The 17,740-nt window shown below is 47.3% G+C and overlaps 1 protein-coding gene across 1 annotated transcript; it reads left to right on the top strand.

Annotated features, from left to right (window-relative positions):
• Window positions 1-72: 72 nt before the first annotated feature.
• Window positions 73-16,594, top strand: DDX54 (DEAD-box helicase 54). The gene is made up of 20 exons (XM_083373542.1): window positions 73-245; window positions 1,180-1,306; window positions 1,946-2,016; window positions 2,302-2,490; window positions 2,875-2,924; window positions 3,600-3,641; window positions 4,364-4,459; window positions 4,755-4,876; window positions 5,885-5,946; window positions 6,711-6,842; window positions 7,196-7,406; window positions 8,449-8,583; window positions 8,995-9,216; window positions 10,121-10,194; window positions 11,272-11,463; window positions 12,210-12,352; window positions 13,211-13,324; window positions 14,877-14,981; window positions 15,460-15,557; window positions 16,274-16,594. Exons 1-20 carry the CDS (start codon window positions 168-170, stop codon window positions 16,498-16,500), a joined length of 2,490 nt encoding a protein of 829 aa, XP_083229668.1. The 5' UTR covers window positions 73-167; the 3' UTR covers window positions 16,501-16,594.
• Window positions 16,595-17,740: the final 1,146 nt, after the last annotated feature.

Below are 17,740 nucleotides of genomic sequence, written 5' to 3'. Positions count from 1 at the left end.
AAGGCAAGCGCGCGGGCGGGACTTAGCGCGCCACCCGCCCCGCCAACGCACCAATCCGAGGCCGTCTCTCCTCCGAAACCCCGCCCCGTGGTACTTCCTGGTTAACGCACGTGGCTTCGCCTTCCAGGGAAAAGAAAAAAAAAAGGTGTCTCGGCCGGAGAGCCGCGATGGCTCCGTCTTTCGGCTCCGGGCGGAGGCGGAAAAGGCAGCGTTGGTGCAAAAGCCGGGAGCCCGACGAGGATCAGGTATGGGAAGGTGGGCTGGACTAGCGATCCCATCATCCCCAGCCATAGCTGCAGTCCCAGCACCTGGGCTGCGGAGTCCGAGGTCTCCGGAAAGGATCGGGCTGGGGGAAGCCTAAAGAAGGGGGCAGCCCGGGGTCGGAGTGGGTAGCTTCCCCCAAGTTGCTCGCTCTGAGCATGTGCGAGAAGGAAGCATGCTGGGAGTTGTGGTTCGAGAACATCTGGGCAGATGCAACCGTTCTTCGTACGTTTTTTTGTCTCCAGACCTTTAGTTATCTTAGCTGCTCTTCTTGGCACTTTTTCCAAAGTTATTGCAAATGTGGGCACCCAAAGTGGATGCAGGGGTGACCTTAGGAAGGCTTGATAAAGTGGTACAGCCATGGCAGTTCCCCAAAAAGGTCATCAGATGGGAGCAAAGAGGCATCTTTGCTCCCACTGGTGGGTCAGGGGTCCCCGGCCCCTGCAGCCCCATTGGAGAGAGTTAATTGGTAAGGGAGGGGCTGAGGACCCCCATAAAAAAAAAAACCTCTGCTCAGGGGCTGCTCTCTCTCTCACGCTCTGCTTGCTTGCTCTCTCTTGTTGCTCTCTTGTGGGAATGATCCATGAGCTCAATCCAGGCATGGATGCCTCCATGCCAGGGAACTCTTTCTCTCTACTCCATCGTTAAATAAAGCTTCATCTGATTGCATCCCTGCGTGCTGCCTTTTTACTTGGAAGCACCTTAACGAACCATCGGTCTCGTGAGGCCATCTCACAACTAATACTTCACATGATCTGGGTGCAGTTTAGGTGCCCTTCCACGTCCCCCCCAATCACTCGTGGTCGCCCCCAGGACGTTGCTAGAAGAGAAGCTGCCAGAACGGTGAATATTCCTACTGTAGACTGTCCCACCAGTCCAGATCTGAAAATTTCCATTTTTCTTTGGTTGTGTTTAAAGGACTACGAAATGCCAGAAGCTGCTTTCTCCAAGTGTGATGGTGCTTCCGATATTGAACCGGATACTCAGGAAATGGTTCGTGCCCAGAACAAGAAAAAAAAGAAATCGGGAGGTTTTCAATCAATGGGTAAGTAGTTGAGAAGGTCTGAACTGGATGTTTTAAGACATGCCGTCCACATGACCACGGAGATGTCCTTGGACAAGCTTCGGCTTTGAAACGGAGATGAGCACCGGCCCCTAGAATCGGAAACGACTAGCACGCATGTGCGGGGGAACCTTTACCTTTACCTTACAGCTTTTTAATTTATTATTTAGCATTATTTAGCATCTACAGAGGTCATGCTATCACTGATACAGAATAATAACGACAAACTTCAGCTTTACTTTGACATAATACTATAAACTGGCCGTTTCTGTACCAACAAACCTATCTAATCGGTAAAGCCCCAAATCAAAAGTTGTATTTCCCCCCCCCCCACCTCTACTCTAGCAGAAAGTCCAGCAGAGGTTTCCAAGGAGAAACAAAAGTAATTGCATTTCTTTTCTTTAATCAAAGCTGGTAGTTTAGCCATCTCTGCTAACTCCCGTCAACTTTTGCAACCATTCATCCGTGGTGGGAATCAAAGGGAATGTGCCTTATTTTTTCTTAAATTTCTTCTGACTTTATAACAGCTTGTATGCTAGGAAGACCTAGCAGGTGGTTTGAGCTTGAAAAGAAAAGAGGACAATATCGCCAGCCTGTTTTTTTTTTTTTTTTGCTTCTTAGGTCTCGGCTATCCGGTGTTCAAAGGAATTATGAAAAAGGGGTACAAAATACCTACTCCCATCCAGAGGAAGGTGAGAACACAGCACCCTGCTATTTTTAGTAGTGTCGTCATGTTATTTCTCCCTTAACTAGTTCGGTTATTTGCTAAATGCAGTGCTTTTTTTGTAAAAGAAAAAGGTGCCGGAACTCACACATGCCTAACCTACAAGGTTCCATCCAAAAAAGGTGCCGGAACTCCGTTCTGAGCGTTCTGTTAGAAAAAAAAGCCCTGGCTAAATGGAAAGCTGAGGTTTAAAAAGGGTAGTTGATGCTGCTGTTTTTCCCTCTTCCTCACTTGTAGTTGGCTTCTTTTGCAGACTATTCCTTTGATCTTGGATGGCAAGGACGTGGTGGCCATGGCAAGGACTGGAAGTGGAAAGACGGCTTGCTTTCTGATCCCCATGCTGGAGAAATTGAAGGCCCGCTGTGCCAAGACTGGAGCGAGGGCTCTCGTCCTATCCCCAACCCGGGAACTTGCTTTGCAGACTCTTAAGTTCACCAAAGAGGTACTTCCAAAATTCAGAGGGAGAAGTGGGAATTGAGGAACTCAAAGCAAGGATTCTCCACCACGGCCCCATGAAAATGGCTGGAGTTCAACCTGTCTGTCTATGATGATGTTACCTAGTTGGGTCATGAAACATCTGCAAGAAAACCACCAAGCTCAGAGGGCACCAAGGACCCCACAGTTCTCCTCCTCCTCTACCTCCTCCTCCTCCCTGCAAACTCTGCTCTCTTCTAGCACTGATGATGTTATCTAGTTGGGTCATGAAATGTTTGCAAGAAAACCACCAAGTTCAGAGAGCACCAAGGACCTCTCATTTCAACCCACAAAGATTCTCCTTTATTGAAATGAAGTTGGCATTTAATTCTCCTTCCTCTTTTTCCTGCAGCTTGGTCGGTTTACCGGCTTGAAAACTGCCCTGATTCTTGGAGGTGACAGGTCAGTTGTGTGTTGATGTGCACGCGTACACGCGCAAATGTCTCTTTTTTTTTTTTGCTTAATAGCAATCGCGGTAGCACTCAGTCTGATATACTGCCTCACAGCGCTTAATTGTTCTTAATTGTTCTTAGCTTCAGAGCTTAAAACACGTAATAATTTTCAATAGGTCTGCTTCTCTGAACCCAGAAGTTGGACTATATGCTTTTTATTATCTTTGACCATTGGCAAGATCAGGGTTTGTTTGTTTTTAATGTCGTACTTGGGGTGAAAAATTAATCTTATGCCTGTAATGTTGACACACTAAATTGCAATTCGTATTTGCAATTTACGTTTCATTTTTTTGTTTTCAGTGCTTTAAGCTTTTCTAACCGATGGAATGGGAATAATGGCTGCTCACGTTTTAGAAATATGACTGCACTGAAATCTGCATTAAAATAATGCAACTTATGAAATTTATAACATTACAACAAAGAGGGGGGATAAAACTGGCTCTCTCTGTTTCTTTCCCTCTGGATCTAACACTGTAGTTTTCAAGGGCTGTATTGGCCCAGCTCCCTGTTGAAAACTACAAACAGAGATTTCTTTTGTTTAATCACTTTTTGAACACGGGAGGGTGTCTTCTCTCTTTAAGTAGCCTCTGAGTTGTTTTTAATTGCTTCCTCTTTTCCCTTCTAGGATGGAAGACCAATTTGCAGCTTTGCATGAGAACCCTGACATGTGAGTCTGGATTTTCAGTCAGGCATCTGAAGGCCCGAATGTAGGCGAGGGTGGCTAAAAACCACCACGAAATCCATTAAAAAATGGATTTAAATGACATAGACTAGAGTCCGGGGTAGGCAACCTTGGCCCTTTTATGACTCGTGGACTTCAACTCCCAGAATTCCTGAGCCAGCATGGCTCAGCATGGAAACCTCTCCCTTTTCCCTCAGCGTGGCTGGCTCAGGAATTCTGGGAGTTGAAGTCCACGAGTCATAAAGCGGCCTAGGCCAAGGGTAGGCAACCTTGGCTCTTTTATGACTCGTGGACTTCAACTCCCAGAATTCCTGAGCCAGCATGGCTCAGCATGGAAACCTCTCCCTTTTCCCTCAGCGTGGCTGGCTCAGGAATTCTGGGAGTTGAAGTCCACGCCTCATAAAAGAGCCAAGGTTGCCTACCCCTGGACTAGGCATACCCAATTCTGATTTAATCAAATGAAGGGGAGGACCCTATACCATTTCAGACACAGGGCTGTCCAGTTTCTTTTTTAAAATAAACCTCCAATGATGGAGCACCCACAACCGCTGGAGGCAAGCCGCTCCACCGATGAAGTGGAATAATTAAATAAGTAAATAAACCTGGATAGAGGGGATCGGGGCAACTCACTTTTGCCTCAACCCCCACCCTACTCCGCGCGAGAAAGAATTGGCTCTTGAATCTGTGCCTTTGTGCTTCCCGTGCAGAATCATCGCAACCCCCGGCAGGTTGATGCATGTGGCTGTCGAGATGAAACTGAAGTTGCACAGCGTGGAATACGTGGTTTTTGACGAAGCAGACAGGTGAGTTCTTCCCAACCCCTCCGTAGGGGACTCTTGTGTTCCTCCATCTTGGGGGTGTGTGTGAGACATTCGACCCTTGCCAATAATTCCCCCCCCCAAAAACCCAACCTCATAAGTTTGCTTGTATATGGTCTTGACTTAACGACCAATCGCTTAGTGACATTTGAAGTTATGGACGAGCTACCCCCAAAAGGGCTATCTCTTAGCTGGATCTTTGGCAGCGGTTTGGAAATCTGAGGCTGTCTAGTCTTCTGCAGCATCTCTTCTTACGATCCTCTTCTTCTCATCCCGCCAGGTTGTTTGAGATGGGCTTTGCGGAACAGCTGAAGGAGATTGTCTCAAGGCTGCCGGACGGTCGCCAGACCCTGCTCTTCTCTGCCACCTTGCCAAAACTGCTGGTGGAGTTCGCTCAAGCTGGTGAGAAGATGGTTCCAGACTGGGTTTGTTCCCAAAGGATGGTTGGAGAGCTGGATGTTACGCAGGGGATATGCGTTGACGTGACTCTCTTTCTTGGCTTGATCCTGTCAAGTGTCTAGTTGGCAGTTCCAGAAAAAGAAAATCCCGGGATATTATTTTATCAAGCGTATAAACTTTACCAGCTCCAGGTTTCCCCTGCAAATGTTAGCAGAGTTAATCTCCCCGCTTTCTCTATGGGCCACCCACCAGTCCACCAATCACTTCTGTTCATGTTGTTATGGGAAAACAGCGAGCCACACTGGTCCACCTGCCGGATGTGTCCTTCGGTTGGACATCCTCTCAACACTGATCCAGAAGTTAGAACATAAAATGAGAGATCAGTGAGAACGGTTAACCAGTGGAACGGTTTGCCTCTGGAAGTCACTGGAGGTTTTCAAGAAGAGACTGGATAGCCATTTGTCTGAAATGGTATAGGGTCTCCTAGTTGAGCAGGGGGCTGGACTAGAAGACCTCCAAAGTCCATTCTAGATCTATGTTTCTATGTTCTAAGAAGAAATTTCCCACCAGTGAGAACAATTTATCGGGAACTACTTGCTTCCAGATGTTGTGGGTGCTCCATCAGTGGAGGCTTTTAAGAAGAGACTGGGTAGCCATTTGTCTGAAATGGTATGGGGTTTCCTGCCTGAGCAGAGGGTCAGACTAGAAGACCTCCAATGTCCCTTCCAACTCTGTTACTCTATGTTCTATGGTTTCAATGAATCCGCAGCCTTTTCTTCCTCTTGAGTAAGGGAGCTCAGCCAAGCATCAATGGCTGATGTTCATGATTGGTGATGTCACTTCTTGTCTTGCCTTCCTTTGAAAGTTGGCCATCCTTGGATCTTGGAAGAACATCTGGGAAATGTCTCGGCACAGCAGTCAGGAAACTACTCCCCACACTTTTATTTTAGCCTCTTCTGCTGTTCAGTCTGCTCACCCTAGCGACTGACCGTGTCTTTCCTCTGTTCTTAGGTCTCACCGAGCCGGTATTAATCCGACTGGATGTGGAGTCCAAGCTGAGTGAGCAACTCAAGGTGGGAATGGCCAACCGTTCCTTATCATGGCCCACTTGGAATAGGGTGGAGTTGATTCAGTGGGAGAGTTGGGTTTCTGAGATTTTTTTGGGGGGGTTAGCTCAGAAAACATTGTGAACGTCCCAGTTCCTTGTTCCTGAGTTAACTCCTCCAGGAAAGAGTAAAAGAGAACAGTTGACATTAAATCACCTACATCAAGATAGCACCATGAGAAGGGATAGAATTGCTCTGTATTGCAAGTGGTTAGTAAGCCCACCACTTGGAATACCGCATCCAGTTTTGGTCACCACGCTGTAAAAAAGATGTTGAGACTCTGGAAAGAGTGCAGAGGAGAGCGACAAAGAGGGTCAGGGGACTGGAGGCTAAAACATAGGAATTGGGGATGCCTTTATCTAGTGAAAAGAAAGGTCAGGGGGTGACATGATTTCAGTCTTCCAATATTTGAAGGGCTGCCACAAAGAAGGAGTCAGTTATTCTTCAAAGCAGCCAAGGGCAGGAAAAGAAGTAACGGATGGAAGTTCATTAATGAGAGATCTAACCTAAAACTTGGGTGAAATTTCCTGACAGTGAGAACAACTAACCAGTGGAACGTCTGGCCTCCAGAAGTTGTGGGTGCTCCATCACTGGAGCTTTTCGAGAAGAGACTGGCCAGCCATTTGAAAAGGATGCTATAAGCTCTCCTGCCTTGAGCAGCGGGATGGACTAGAAGACCTCCAAGGTCCCTTCCAGCCTTGTGATTCTGCGTTCTGACCCCCTTTCTCTAGCTCTCCTTTTTCCACGTGCGTGCCGATGACAAGCCAGCTCTTCTCTTACATCTGCTGAGGACTGCGGTAAAGCCCCAAGACCAGACCATTGTGTTTGTGGCCACCAAGCATCACACAGAATACCTGAAAGAGGTACGTGCGGGGACCCCGATGGCCTGGGGAAAGGAGGGGGTTTGTAGTCCTCGCGTAACGACGGGTCACTTCGCAGAGTTACAACGGACCGCTTGCCTGAAATTTGGGGAACGGGGGCATTTTCCCGTCGGGAGTTTGAATTGTCTCTCGGCGCCCAGATGAGAGCTAAAATGCATGCACTGAGTGAATAAAAAGGGAGGTGAAACTTTGGGTTCAGTTGTGGCCGTAAGTTGAGGACCACCTGTATTGTCTCAAGCTTTGAGCATCACCCATCCTTCATATTTCTACAGCTTGCTGGCTTTTTTCCTGGCCTAATGGATGCATGGGGGGGGTTGTTTTCTTTTGTTTTACAGCTACTGACGTTGCAAGGGGTGAACTGCACCAACATCTACAGCTCTCTGGACCAGACGGCTCGCAAAATCAACATCGGCAAGTTTGCTCATGGCAAATGCTCTGTGTTGATCGTCACCGATCTGGCTGCTCGTGGGATTGATATCCCTCTTCTGGATAATGTGATTAACTACAGCTTCCCTGCCAAGGCGAAGCTTTTCCTCCACCGCGTCGGTGAGTTCCTAAAGTCTGGAGCCTTGCAGGGTTATTTTTATGATTTTGCTAACCGTCGTAAGGCAGGAATCCTCTTGTGGGTCCTTGTTGCTCTCTCAGCTTAGTGGTTTCCTTGCAGATGTTTCATTAGCCAACTAAGTAACATCATCAGTGCTAGAAGGGAGTGGGGTTTGTGGATAGGGGAAGGAAAGGGGAGGAGGGGGAGGAGGAGAGGACCACCATGGGGTCCTTGATGCTGTCTGAGCTTGGTTATGTTTTTGTAGATGTTTCATTACCCAACTAAGTAACATCATCAGTGCTAGAAGGGAGTGGGGTTTGCGGAGAGGAGGAGAAAGAAAGGGAAGGAGATAGAGAAGGAGGAGGAGGACTGTTGGGTCCTTGGTGCTCTCTGAGCTTGGGTTATTTTCTTGCAGACGTTTCATTACTCAACCAGGTAACGTCATCAGTGCTAGAACGGAGTGGGGCTTGCAGAAAGGAGAAGGAGGAGAAGGACTGTGGGGTCCTTGGTGGTCTCTGAGTTGGCTTGTTTTCTTGCAGACATTTTATTACCCAACTAGGGAACATCATCAGTCCTGGTGTGTATGGAATATGCTCCGTTTATCGACAGTGCCTTGCTCTGCCAGTATGGCTAGGGTGTGTGGTCTTCTCCTTAGTAATTTCTTAATTAGGGTATTTTTTTCTTCTTCTTCTTGATTCTTTGTCTGGGGTCAATCCCTGCTTAGTGAGGTGTTGGTTGATGGAGCGGATGCGATTTGTTCCTTTTGTTTCCTTCTTATTTTTAAAAAAACTGTCTCTTGAATGTGATTTATCTCTCGAGGAACCAGCAAAGAGAAAACCACACCTCCACCCAGGACAAGTTGCTTTGGGGGGCGGGGGGGGGGGGACAAAACTCACTCTTACAAGCACTGATAATGTTACTTAGCCAGGCAATGAAACATCTGCCAGCAAACGATCAGAGAGGATCAAGGACTCCCCCCGTCTATGGTTGTAAAAGCCCCATTCGGAGCTCGACCCATTTTGACGTCGTATCTTCTCCCTATAGGCAGAGTGGCCCGTGCGGGGAGGACTGGAACCGCCTACTCCCTTGTGGCCCCAGATGAGACCCCGTACGTTTTTGACCTCCATCTGTTTCTGGGCCGGCCTTTAGTCTTCGCCAGTCCTCATCAGAAGCCCACCGGTGAGTGTCCCCCAACTTACAACCATTTGTTTAGTGACCCTGCTCAAACTTACAACAGCTCGGAAAAAAAGTTTCAACGTCCCCATGGATCTCGTGATAAATATTCGGGCGCTTGGCAACTGGCGGGTACTTCTGACGGTTGAGGTGGTGTCCCGGGGGGGGGTCAGGTGATTCCCCCAATTGCGACCTTCCGACGAGCCCAGCAAACTGGGAGGCCAGATTCGCTTAACAACCGTGTTACTAACTTAACAACTTAACGGTGCTAAAATGAGGCAAAACTCTCTTTACAAATGTCTCACTTTGCCATGTAAATTTGGGGATCGATTGTGGTCCTAAGTTGAGGGCTACCTACCCTGAATTTTCTCGAAATAACGGAACCCTTCTCCCACCCACCCACCCACCCACCCCCAGATTCAGATGGAGTTTTTGGCCGTGTTCCCCAAGCCATCATGGACGATGAGGAAAGCTTGCTACAGACTGACCACGAGCGTTGCCTTGACCTGCAGAATCTCCGCCGTGTCTCGGACAACGCCCTAAAGCAGTACCAAAAATCCCGGCCAAATCCGTCCCCCGAATCTATCAAGAGGGTCAAAGAAATGGAATTCAGCCTCGTAGGGATTCATCCCTTCTTCAGTGAGTTATTTCTGAAGGTTGTGAATTATTCCCAGGAAGTCTTTCTCCATTTTGGCAACCTGAAGATGCCTGGACTTCAACTCCCAGAATTCCCCAGCCAGCTGGGAATTCTGGGAGTTGGAAGTTCGCACTTCTTAAAGCATGCTGGCTGGAGAATTCTGGGAGTTGAAGTTCACACATCTTAAAGCATGTTCTAGGAGTTGAAGTTTGCATGTCTTAAAACAGGGGTGTCAAACTGCCGGCCCACGGGCCGGATGCGTCACAACGAAACCGCGCCCACCCTATTGCCGGCAATGGGAAAAAAGCTCCGATACGTTGCGCGACGTCATGTGACGTTACGAGTTTGACATGCCTGTCTTAAAACATGCTGGCCAGGGGATTCTGGGAGTTGACCTTCGCCCATCTTAAAGCATGCTGGCTGGGGAATTCTGGGATTTGAAGTCCATCCACTTTATAATTGTCAAATTTGAGAAACACCGTTCCAAGAACCAGGCAAAATTGAATTAAAGTAAGGAGGGTTCTTTTTTTTTAACATTGATCCAAATTTCAGATTTCATGGATTTCGCCAATTTCATTCTCGGGTGAACGTAGTACTGTACATTTGTCTGTATTTGTGGATCAGAATAATTTTACAACTGAGTTGAGAATTTAGGGAGAGTTGAGAATTCTCTATCATTGAGAGAATTCTCTATCATTGTTTAATTCAGTCACATAAAGATTTGGCTGACATTGGTTGGTTTTATATTTGCTCACTTTGGGGTGGGCTTGTGTGAATCTAGTCCCTTGGTTAGAGAACTTTATGATCCATGCGTGTCTGGATTCCTCCAATCAGGAATAAACGTGATGTGGGAATGCAGACTTAGGCTCTCTGGACCACTAAACCCTCATTTTCGGTCTGTTTAAGGTTTGCGTTTTGAGGAGGAGGAGATGGCATGGCTGAAATTTGTGGACAGCATCAAAACGTACCGTTCTAAAGCGGTAAGTTTAGCCATGAACTTGGGGTCCCGATTTCGGTTCTGCTGTCACAATCCTTTTGAAGTCGCGTCACGCCTTATAAAGTTGGCCCGTGTGTGCTCCATAGTTTTTGCAGCCTGGCCCTGCAGCGGTTTATATTTTAAAAAATTATTTATATCTTGACTTTATTATTTTTGTAGCTGTCGAGGTGGCAGAATTATACCTAATACTCTTTCCTCGTCTTACTTTTCTCCGCAAAAAGAACCCTTGGCGGCCGAGAGAATGTGATTGGCCCAAAGTTGCCCAATCAGGTTTTGTGTCTAAAGCGGGACTAGAACTCACCATCTCCTGGTGGGTTGGCCCAAAGTCACCCAGCTGGCTTTCACGCCTAAGGCGGGACTAGAAATCACTGTCTCCTGGTGACTGCCCAAAGATACCCAATCAGCTTTTGTGCCTAAGGCGGGACTAGAACTCACTGTCTCCTGGTGATTGGCCCAAAATCACCCAGCTGGCTTTCCACGCCTAAGGCGGGACTAGAACACTAGACCAAACTAATTACAGGAAAACTGAATTTTGTGATCAAATTTTGGGGAAAGGGTGTCTCATTCCCAGTGAAACTGCTAAGTACCTCATCACCACAATTGGTATTATTTGCAGGATGCAGGTGAAGTTTTGAAAACTTGGCGTGGCTCCGCACGATGTGGGAATGGGGCTAGTGAATATTCCGGGTCCTGTTTGAGAGACATTTGATTAGCCAGGTTTGAGCCCTGTTTCCTCTAGGCAGGCTTTGTCCGTTTCATCCAGGAGCAGCTCTGACCTTCTGTAGACCTTCCTACAGAAGCTCTCCTGAGATTTCGGTTGAATAGTCCTGATTGGAACCAGACCTCCAACCCTCTCTCGATAGATATCCTTGGGAGCCAGCATTTTAGCCACCCACAATGCACCTGCTGAGGGCATTCTGGGAACTCGAGAGCAGCTAAGGAGGATGCTGAGAAAAGGATGGTTACCCAACGCCTGGGTCCCAGTTAAAGGAGAACCTTGATCCTCTTCCCTAGCCTGATTTTCAGAGAAGTGTTTCTGATCGCCGCTCTTTTTCATTAGACCATCTTTGAAATCAACGCCACCAACAAAACTCTGGCCAGCGACATCATGCGAGCTAAACGGATCCGCGACCGGCAATTAATTGACCGGCACCAGCGGAAACAGGAGGAAAGGTTGTCCTTGGCTGCTGTGCGAGCTCAAGAAGTGGCTGTCGCAGAAAAGCTGACGGAAGACGGAGAAGACCATATTCAGGTAGAACAACGGAAGACAAATGACTCGTGCGTCTTAAGAGTGATGCTCTTTTTACTTATGAAGATGTTGCTCAAAGGGACATAGCCAATGGCTTAATAGAATGATAGGGTAACAGAGTTGGAAGGGACCTTGGAGGTCATCTAGTCCAACCCCCTGCTCAGGCCGGAAACCCTATACCATTTCAGACAAATAGTTGTCCAGTGTCTTCTTAAAAACTTCCAGTGTTGGAGCATTCACAGCTTCTGGAGGCAGGTTGTTCCACTGGTTAATTGTTCTCACTGTCAGAAAATTCCTCCTTAGTTCCAGGTTGCTTCTCTGCTTGATGAGTTTCCATCCATTGCTTCTTGTCCTGCCTTCAGGCGCTTTGGAGAATAAGGGAAAAGTTAAGGGCTGGCAGCTCAGATCTGCATCTTTGCTCGTTTCTGTAAATACATTTAACTTCCATTGCGCTTTTCTATGTTTAATGATCTACTTCAAAGAACCAAAATGCTGTAATTTACCTTCCCGTCTGGAGTTAAGCTTTTCCACTGATTAATTCTTCTCACTGTTAGGAATTTTCTCCTTAGTTCTGGGTTGGATCGCACTTTTCTTCTTGTCCTGCCTTCAGGTGCTTTGGAGCATTAGGTGGACCCCCTCTTCTTTGGGGCAGCTCCTTAGGTATTGGAAGACTGCTATCATGTCACAGCCCCTGGTTCTCCTCTTCTCCGGGACCTTCTCTAATTTGTTCTCCTGAATTTCCGTACCAGGGTGTCTTCTCCAGCGTGGTGGGAAAGAAACGAAAGCATCTCCCGGCAGAAAGCAGAGCGGTGAAGAAGAGGAAGCCGTTAGCGAAGGAGGAGAAGGAGTTTTATGTGCCTTATCGACCCAAGGACTTTGCTTCAGAGCGGGGGTATGTACAGTATCCAGGCCGGGGCTGGTGGGCACACATCAAACCCCTTACTTAGGGGGAAATTACCTCAGTTACAATGGGGAACCATGATAGTCGTTGGGTTGCTGGCTTTCTTGGTTCCTTGTTTCCCAATTTTCCCCCCAAAAAATATTTAAAAGACTTTTATTTGGGCAACCAGCCACTAGCGTCTTGATTTTCAAGAAGTCCTTTGTGGCCCACATCAGCTATGTCTCTTAAATAAAAATAAGGGGGAATAATTTGGAAATAGGCTGACCTGCCCTGGCGGAGTTGTGGCAATAGAATTAGCAAGGGGGAAGCTCCTGTGTCCTGATAAAAGTGTGTTTAGTGTCCATTGTGGCAGCTGCTCTATGACAAGCAGGCCTCTTTCTGAAAGGCAGCCATCTTGTAAATGCACTCACACCATGCTACCCAGCCCTCACTCTCTGTTGGTTCAGAAAGAATCCCAGGGGTTCGAACTCTCTCACTTCCCAAACAAAAGACAGTAAGGAACCTCCTAGGGCACTGTTTCCTTGGCAACTTTAAGACCTGTGGATTTCAACTAGCAGAATTCCCTAGCCAGACCTGATAGCTAGGGAATTTTGGGGTTTGAAGTCCACAGGTCTTAAAGCATGCAAGCTGGGGGATTCTGGGAGTCGAAGTCCACAGGTCTTAAGCTTGCTGGGGAATTCTGGGGGTTGAAGTCCACAGGTCTTAAAGAAGCTGGCTGGGGAATTCTGGGAGTTGAAGTCCACAGATCTTAAAGTTTGGGAAACATTGTGCTAGAGAGTCACTTACGCAGGATCTCCAAAACACACAAGAGGGCAACTGCTGGAAGAAACAATTTCCTCAATTTTGCAGGCTTTGTGTTGGAGGGGAAGGCACCGCCTTTGAACAGCAGGCCTCCGCAGCAGTCCTTGACTTAATGGGCGACGAGGACAGGAACCTAAACAAGAACAAAAAGCTTTTGAAATGGTGAGTCACCTACCGGCCGAGCAATTTTTTTGCTGGCTTCTCCTCTATCCTGTCCCCAAAAGACCCAGGTAAGAATGTACTTCTGGTTCCTCATATTTGATATGTGAAGAAAAAAGGAAGTCATTTCTGTTCCTAAAACCATTTATGCTTGCGGAGCGTTTCTGCCTGCAGCAGGCTTTTGCCCCTGTTTGATCTCGCGACATCAAAGTCAGGTCAATCTGATTGGTGCTTGGAGACGAGGAGGAGGAGAACCAAGGCCTGTAGCCTGGACTGGGAAAGAAACGCCGGGGAACAATGGCTGTATTGTCCAAAGAGTTTGTAAGGACTTGTCCGTCTAAGCACCGGGATCGGTTTGACTTGCTTGTCTTTGTTTGAAAGACTCACGGTTGACTGAGCACGTCAAAAACGGTTTCTGAGAATGGAACTGCAGCTAATTCTTTTCCTGTTTGGGGCACCGTAAAGTTTAGCAGACAATATTAATGAGATTTAAATCTGAGTTTGTCTTACATTAGTTTTTATACTTCTCTTTTTACTTGGCTGCAAGAGAGAACAGCTAATAAAGGGTGCTTCAGAATAACAGAAGAGTTGGAAGGGACCTTGGAGGTCTTCTAGTCCAACCCCCTGCTCAGGCAGGAAACCCTATACCGCTCTAGACAAATGGTTATCCAATCTTTTCTTAAAAGCCTCCAGAGTTGGAGCAGCCGCAGCTTCTGAAGGCAAGCAGTTCCCCTGGTTAATTGTTCTCACTGACGGGAAATTCCCCCTTAGTTCTAGGTTGCTTCTCTCCTTGATTAATTTCCATCCATTACTTCTTGTCCTGCCTTCTGGTGCTTTGGAGAATATTTTTTATTTTTATTTTATTTTAATTCCATTTATATCCCGCCCTTCTCCGAAGACTCAGGGCGGCTTACAAGCTTAGCAGTAGCCTTCATTCTATGTATATGCCTGCTTATTAGGGCTTTCACACACACCCCAAGCGGCATTATTACAAAGTCAGCTTAATTACCCCCAACAATCTGGGTCCTCATTTTACCTACCTCGGAAGGATGGAAGGCTGAGTCAACCTGGAGCCTGGTGGCTCAAGTTTGACTCCCTCTTCTTTGGGGCAGCCCCTCAAATATTGAAATACTGCTATCATGTCACCCCTAGTCCTTCCTTTCACTAGACTAGACATATCCAATTCCCGCAACTGGGGAACCACATGATCCCAGGACACTGCAGCCATCATACACACATGCCAGTCGGCCAGCATGCAAATTTTGGTCCTGTGACTGAAAAGGATGCTGCAAGGATTGTGTGAAAAAACAGCTGTTCAGTCACTTTTTTCAGCATTGTTGTTACTTCGAGCAGTCCCTAAACAAACGGTTGTAAGTCGAGAACTGCCTGTACGTTCTTCCATTGTTGGCTGTGTTGCGCCCACCTGTAGGATATTTCGATGTAGGAAGTGATCTGCATTTTCCATTGGCCAATCCTCTGTCTAGCCGATCCTTCCCTTAAGAAGTAATCTCTCTCCTAACTTCCTTGCTCTATTTTTTCCCCCCCTCTCCTATAGGGATCGGAAACGGAAACGATTTGTCGGGCAAAAGGGTCACGAGGATAAGAAGAAGATCCGTACGGAGAGCGGCGCTTACATCAACAGCTCCTACAAAACCAACCTGTATCCTTCCGTTTCATTCCAGGAAAAGTCTTAATCTTGGTCTAGCTAAGATTCGACCATGATTTGCCATATATAATTCAAAAAGAAAGGAAGGAAGGAAGGAAGGAAGGAAGGAAGGAAGGAAGGAAGGAAGGAAGGAAGGAAGGAAGGAAGGAAAGCAGTTGGCATGCTGGGAGTTGAAGTCTTAAAGTGGCCACGTTTGGAGACCCCTGTGTTTTTCTCAACCGTGGCCATTTTAAGAGGTCTAGACTTGGCTGGGGAATTCTGGGAGTTGAAGTCCAGACTACTTAAAATGACTAAGCTGCTTTAAACAAGCTTAGAAGGTCCAGTGGGCGCTAAGAATCCACCTTCATTCTTCATCCCACATGCATTTTCACCCAGGTGGGTGGGGTAGGAAAACAATGGGGTTGTTGAGTACTATCTGTTGTTGGGCTACTCTGCAAGACTCGCGTAGCTTGGATTTCTTATTCAGCCCCAGCTATGACAAATGGAAAAAGAGAAATAAGATTGACGAACAGGATTCGGACACGGAGGCTGGGGGCAATCCGAGGAGCAGGAAGAGGCAGAAGGGCAGAGGTGAGCTTTGAGAGAAAAGAGTTAGCAAGCTCTCCACTTTCTGTTTTCAGCAGCTGCAATAATTGTCCAAATATCCCAGAGGTGCTTTTTCAAATGGCAACTGGGCGTTCTTCGTTTTGTTTGGACATGTTTAGATCCAGGTGGCTTCTCTCCTCGATGAGTTTCCATCTGTTGCTTCTTGTCCTGCCTTCAGGGGCTTTGGAAAATAAGTTGACACCCACCCACCCTTCTTCTTTGTGGCAGCCCCTCAAATATTGGAATCCTGCTGTCAGGTGACACACACACACACCCCAGTAGTCCTCTTCATCAGGCTACACAGGGCAGCTCAGTTCTTCAGAACTGAAGCAGCTTCTTGGATAAGACACGAAACATCCTCAAGACAAAAAAAAAACCCTAGAGAAGTCCAGTTGCCTTTGGGACAACCCTGGCCTGGATGATTGAGGTTCTGCAGAGACATGTGATCGCAGGGTGCTGCAACCGATTGTAAGTGTGAGCCAGTTGCCAATTGCCCACACTGTGGTCATGCAACTATGGGGTTCCTGAGGCAGCCAGCGCTCTTAGCACAGGTGATACCCACCGTTTATTCAGTCTCCTCGTAACTTCGCACGAAAGGGCGTACGTCAACTACCTCTAACACGGTTCCATCATTCTGGGCCCGGCTGCCCGCCTCCCCAATTCAAACTCCAACCCAACCTTGTTGTTGTTCCCTTCCAAAGGGTCCCAGCCGGCCGCCTCCTCTTCCCAACGAGGCAAGGTTCGCTCCGAGCTGAAAACCAAGGAACAAATCTTTAAGCAGAGAAAAAAGGCCTCCAAGCAACGTTTCCTGCAGGGCGGAGGGTTGAAGCGCTTGAAATCCCGGAACCGGCAACGCGTGCGAGAAATGCGCCAGACGGCTTTCGGTCGCGGGGGTGTCAAGAAAGGCAAGCTGCGGAAACGGATGTAGAAGCCCCGTGTCTGTCCAGGACGCTGGCTTGTGGCCGCCGAGTCCCATTTATTTACTGTGTAAACTCTGGGTCTAAAAATAAAATAAAGGTGAAAGAGTTTCAGCGTCTGGCCGCATCATTTGGAATGACTCCCCTTATCGTGCTACGTCCGATGCTTTCCTCTCTTTTGTTTTGCTTTTTTAAAAATTAGTTTGGAATAGAGAGATTTGTCTCAGGTTTTTTTTTAGCCAAACTGGCCCCTAGTGAACCATTGGTGATTAATGAATGCTGCAAAAAAGGTAAAGATGGATCTAATCATGTGATAACCTATTTAACAACCATGATGGGCAGGATCTAAGATACCTTAGTTGTAGCTCAAGGACAACCTGTACTTGGAAATGTTTGGGTCCCAACCATTATGGAATCTTAGAATCCAGGAAGTTTTCAGCACCTTGGACAGTAGTCTTAGTTCCCTCCCCAATCTCCATCTTAAGCCTAAAATTCTTCTTAACTAGCTTCAGAAAACAGTATTCTGTAATATGGGTTGTAAATGGTTGCTGAATGCAACAACTGTGGTCATGTGACTACAGAGGGAGGCCCAGCCATTGAAACTTTGGAGCCGGGTGCTAAGTAAACCAGCCCCATTCATAACTTTGAACGGTTGCTTAGCACCAATTGTAAGTCCAGGATGACCTGCGTGTTGCAATTCCTGAGAACTGGAAACTTTATTTCGAGATCAGCGAAATTCTTAAATAGGGGATCTGTAGTTTGCATCTAATGGGATAGGGAGATTAGAACCACAGACGAAGGAGATCCGGAGGGGAAAAAAAAGAGGCAAATAAGTAGAAACGTGCTAGACTTGCCAGACCGACCAAACAAACACACCAGAAACAATAGGTCTAATTCTGTTGTAAAGTTACACTTAACAATTTTGCAAGTCTGAAGGTACATTCCTGTTCTGTACCAGCCTGCTACCGGCCCTGCAGAAAAGGCAGGGACAACCCCTTTTACAAGAAGGCAAGAGGCTGGAATTAAGCCTACCAGATTTATGGACACAAAAACAAACAGAACAAGACACGAACCAAGAAACAGGAGCTTTTCAAGCGGTTGCCTTCAGCAAACCAGCCCTCCCACGCATTCCCCTTTTATACAGTTCAGGGCGTGGCTTCTCTGCCTCCTTCCGAGGTGCCCCATTGCCTTCCTCTGTTTACTCCTGATTGACTGCCTCCTGCGTCGGGCGTCCTTGAACAGGGCCAGCTG

Source organism: Vipera ursinii (assembly GCF_947247035.1).
Source record: "Vipera ursinii genome assembly, chromosome: 14".
Classification (NCBI taxonomy): Eukaryota; Metazoa; Chordata; class Lepidosauria; order Squamata; family Viperidae; genus Vipera; species Vipera ursinii.
Note: the sequence above shows the minus strand (reverse complement) of the source record. Positions and strands in the feature narration are given on the sequence as shown.

Excerpts from the sequence above, each read along its gene's own strand:
- DDX54 (XM_083373542.1), top strand. The coding sequence starts at position 168 with ATGGCTCCGTCTTTCGGCTCCGGGCGGAGGCGGAAAAGGCAGCGTTGG. Across the intron at positions 9,217-10,120 it reads AGGGATTCATCCCTTCTTCA|GTTTGCGTTTTGAGGAGGAG; the intron begins GTGAGTTATTTC and ends GGTCTGTTTAAG. Across the intron at positions 11,464-12,209 it reads ACGGAGAAGACCATATTCAG|GGTGTCTTCTCCAGCGTGGT; the intron begins GTAGAACAACGG and ends TTTCCGTACCAG.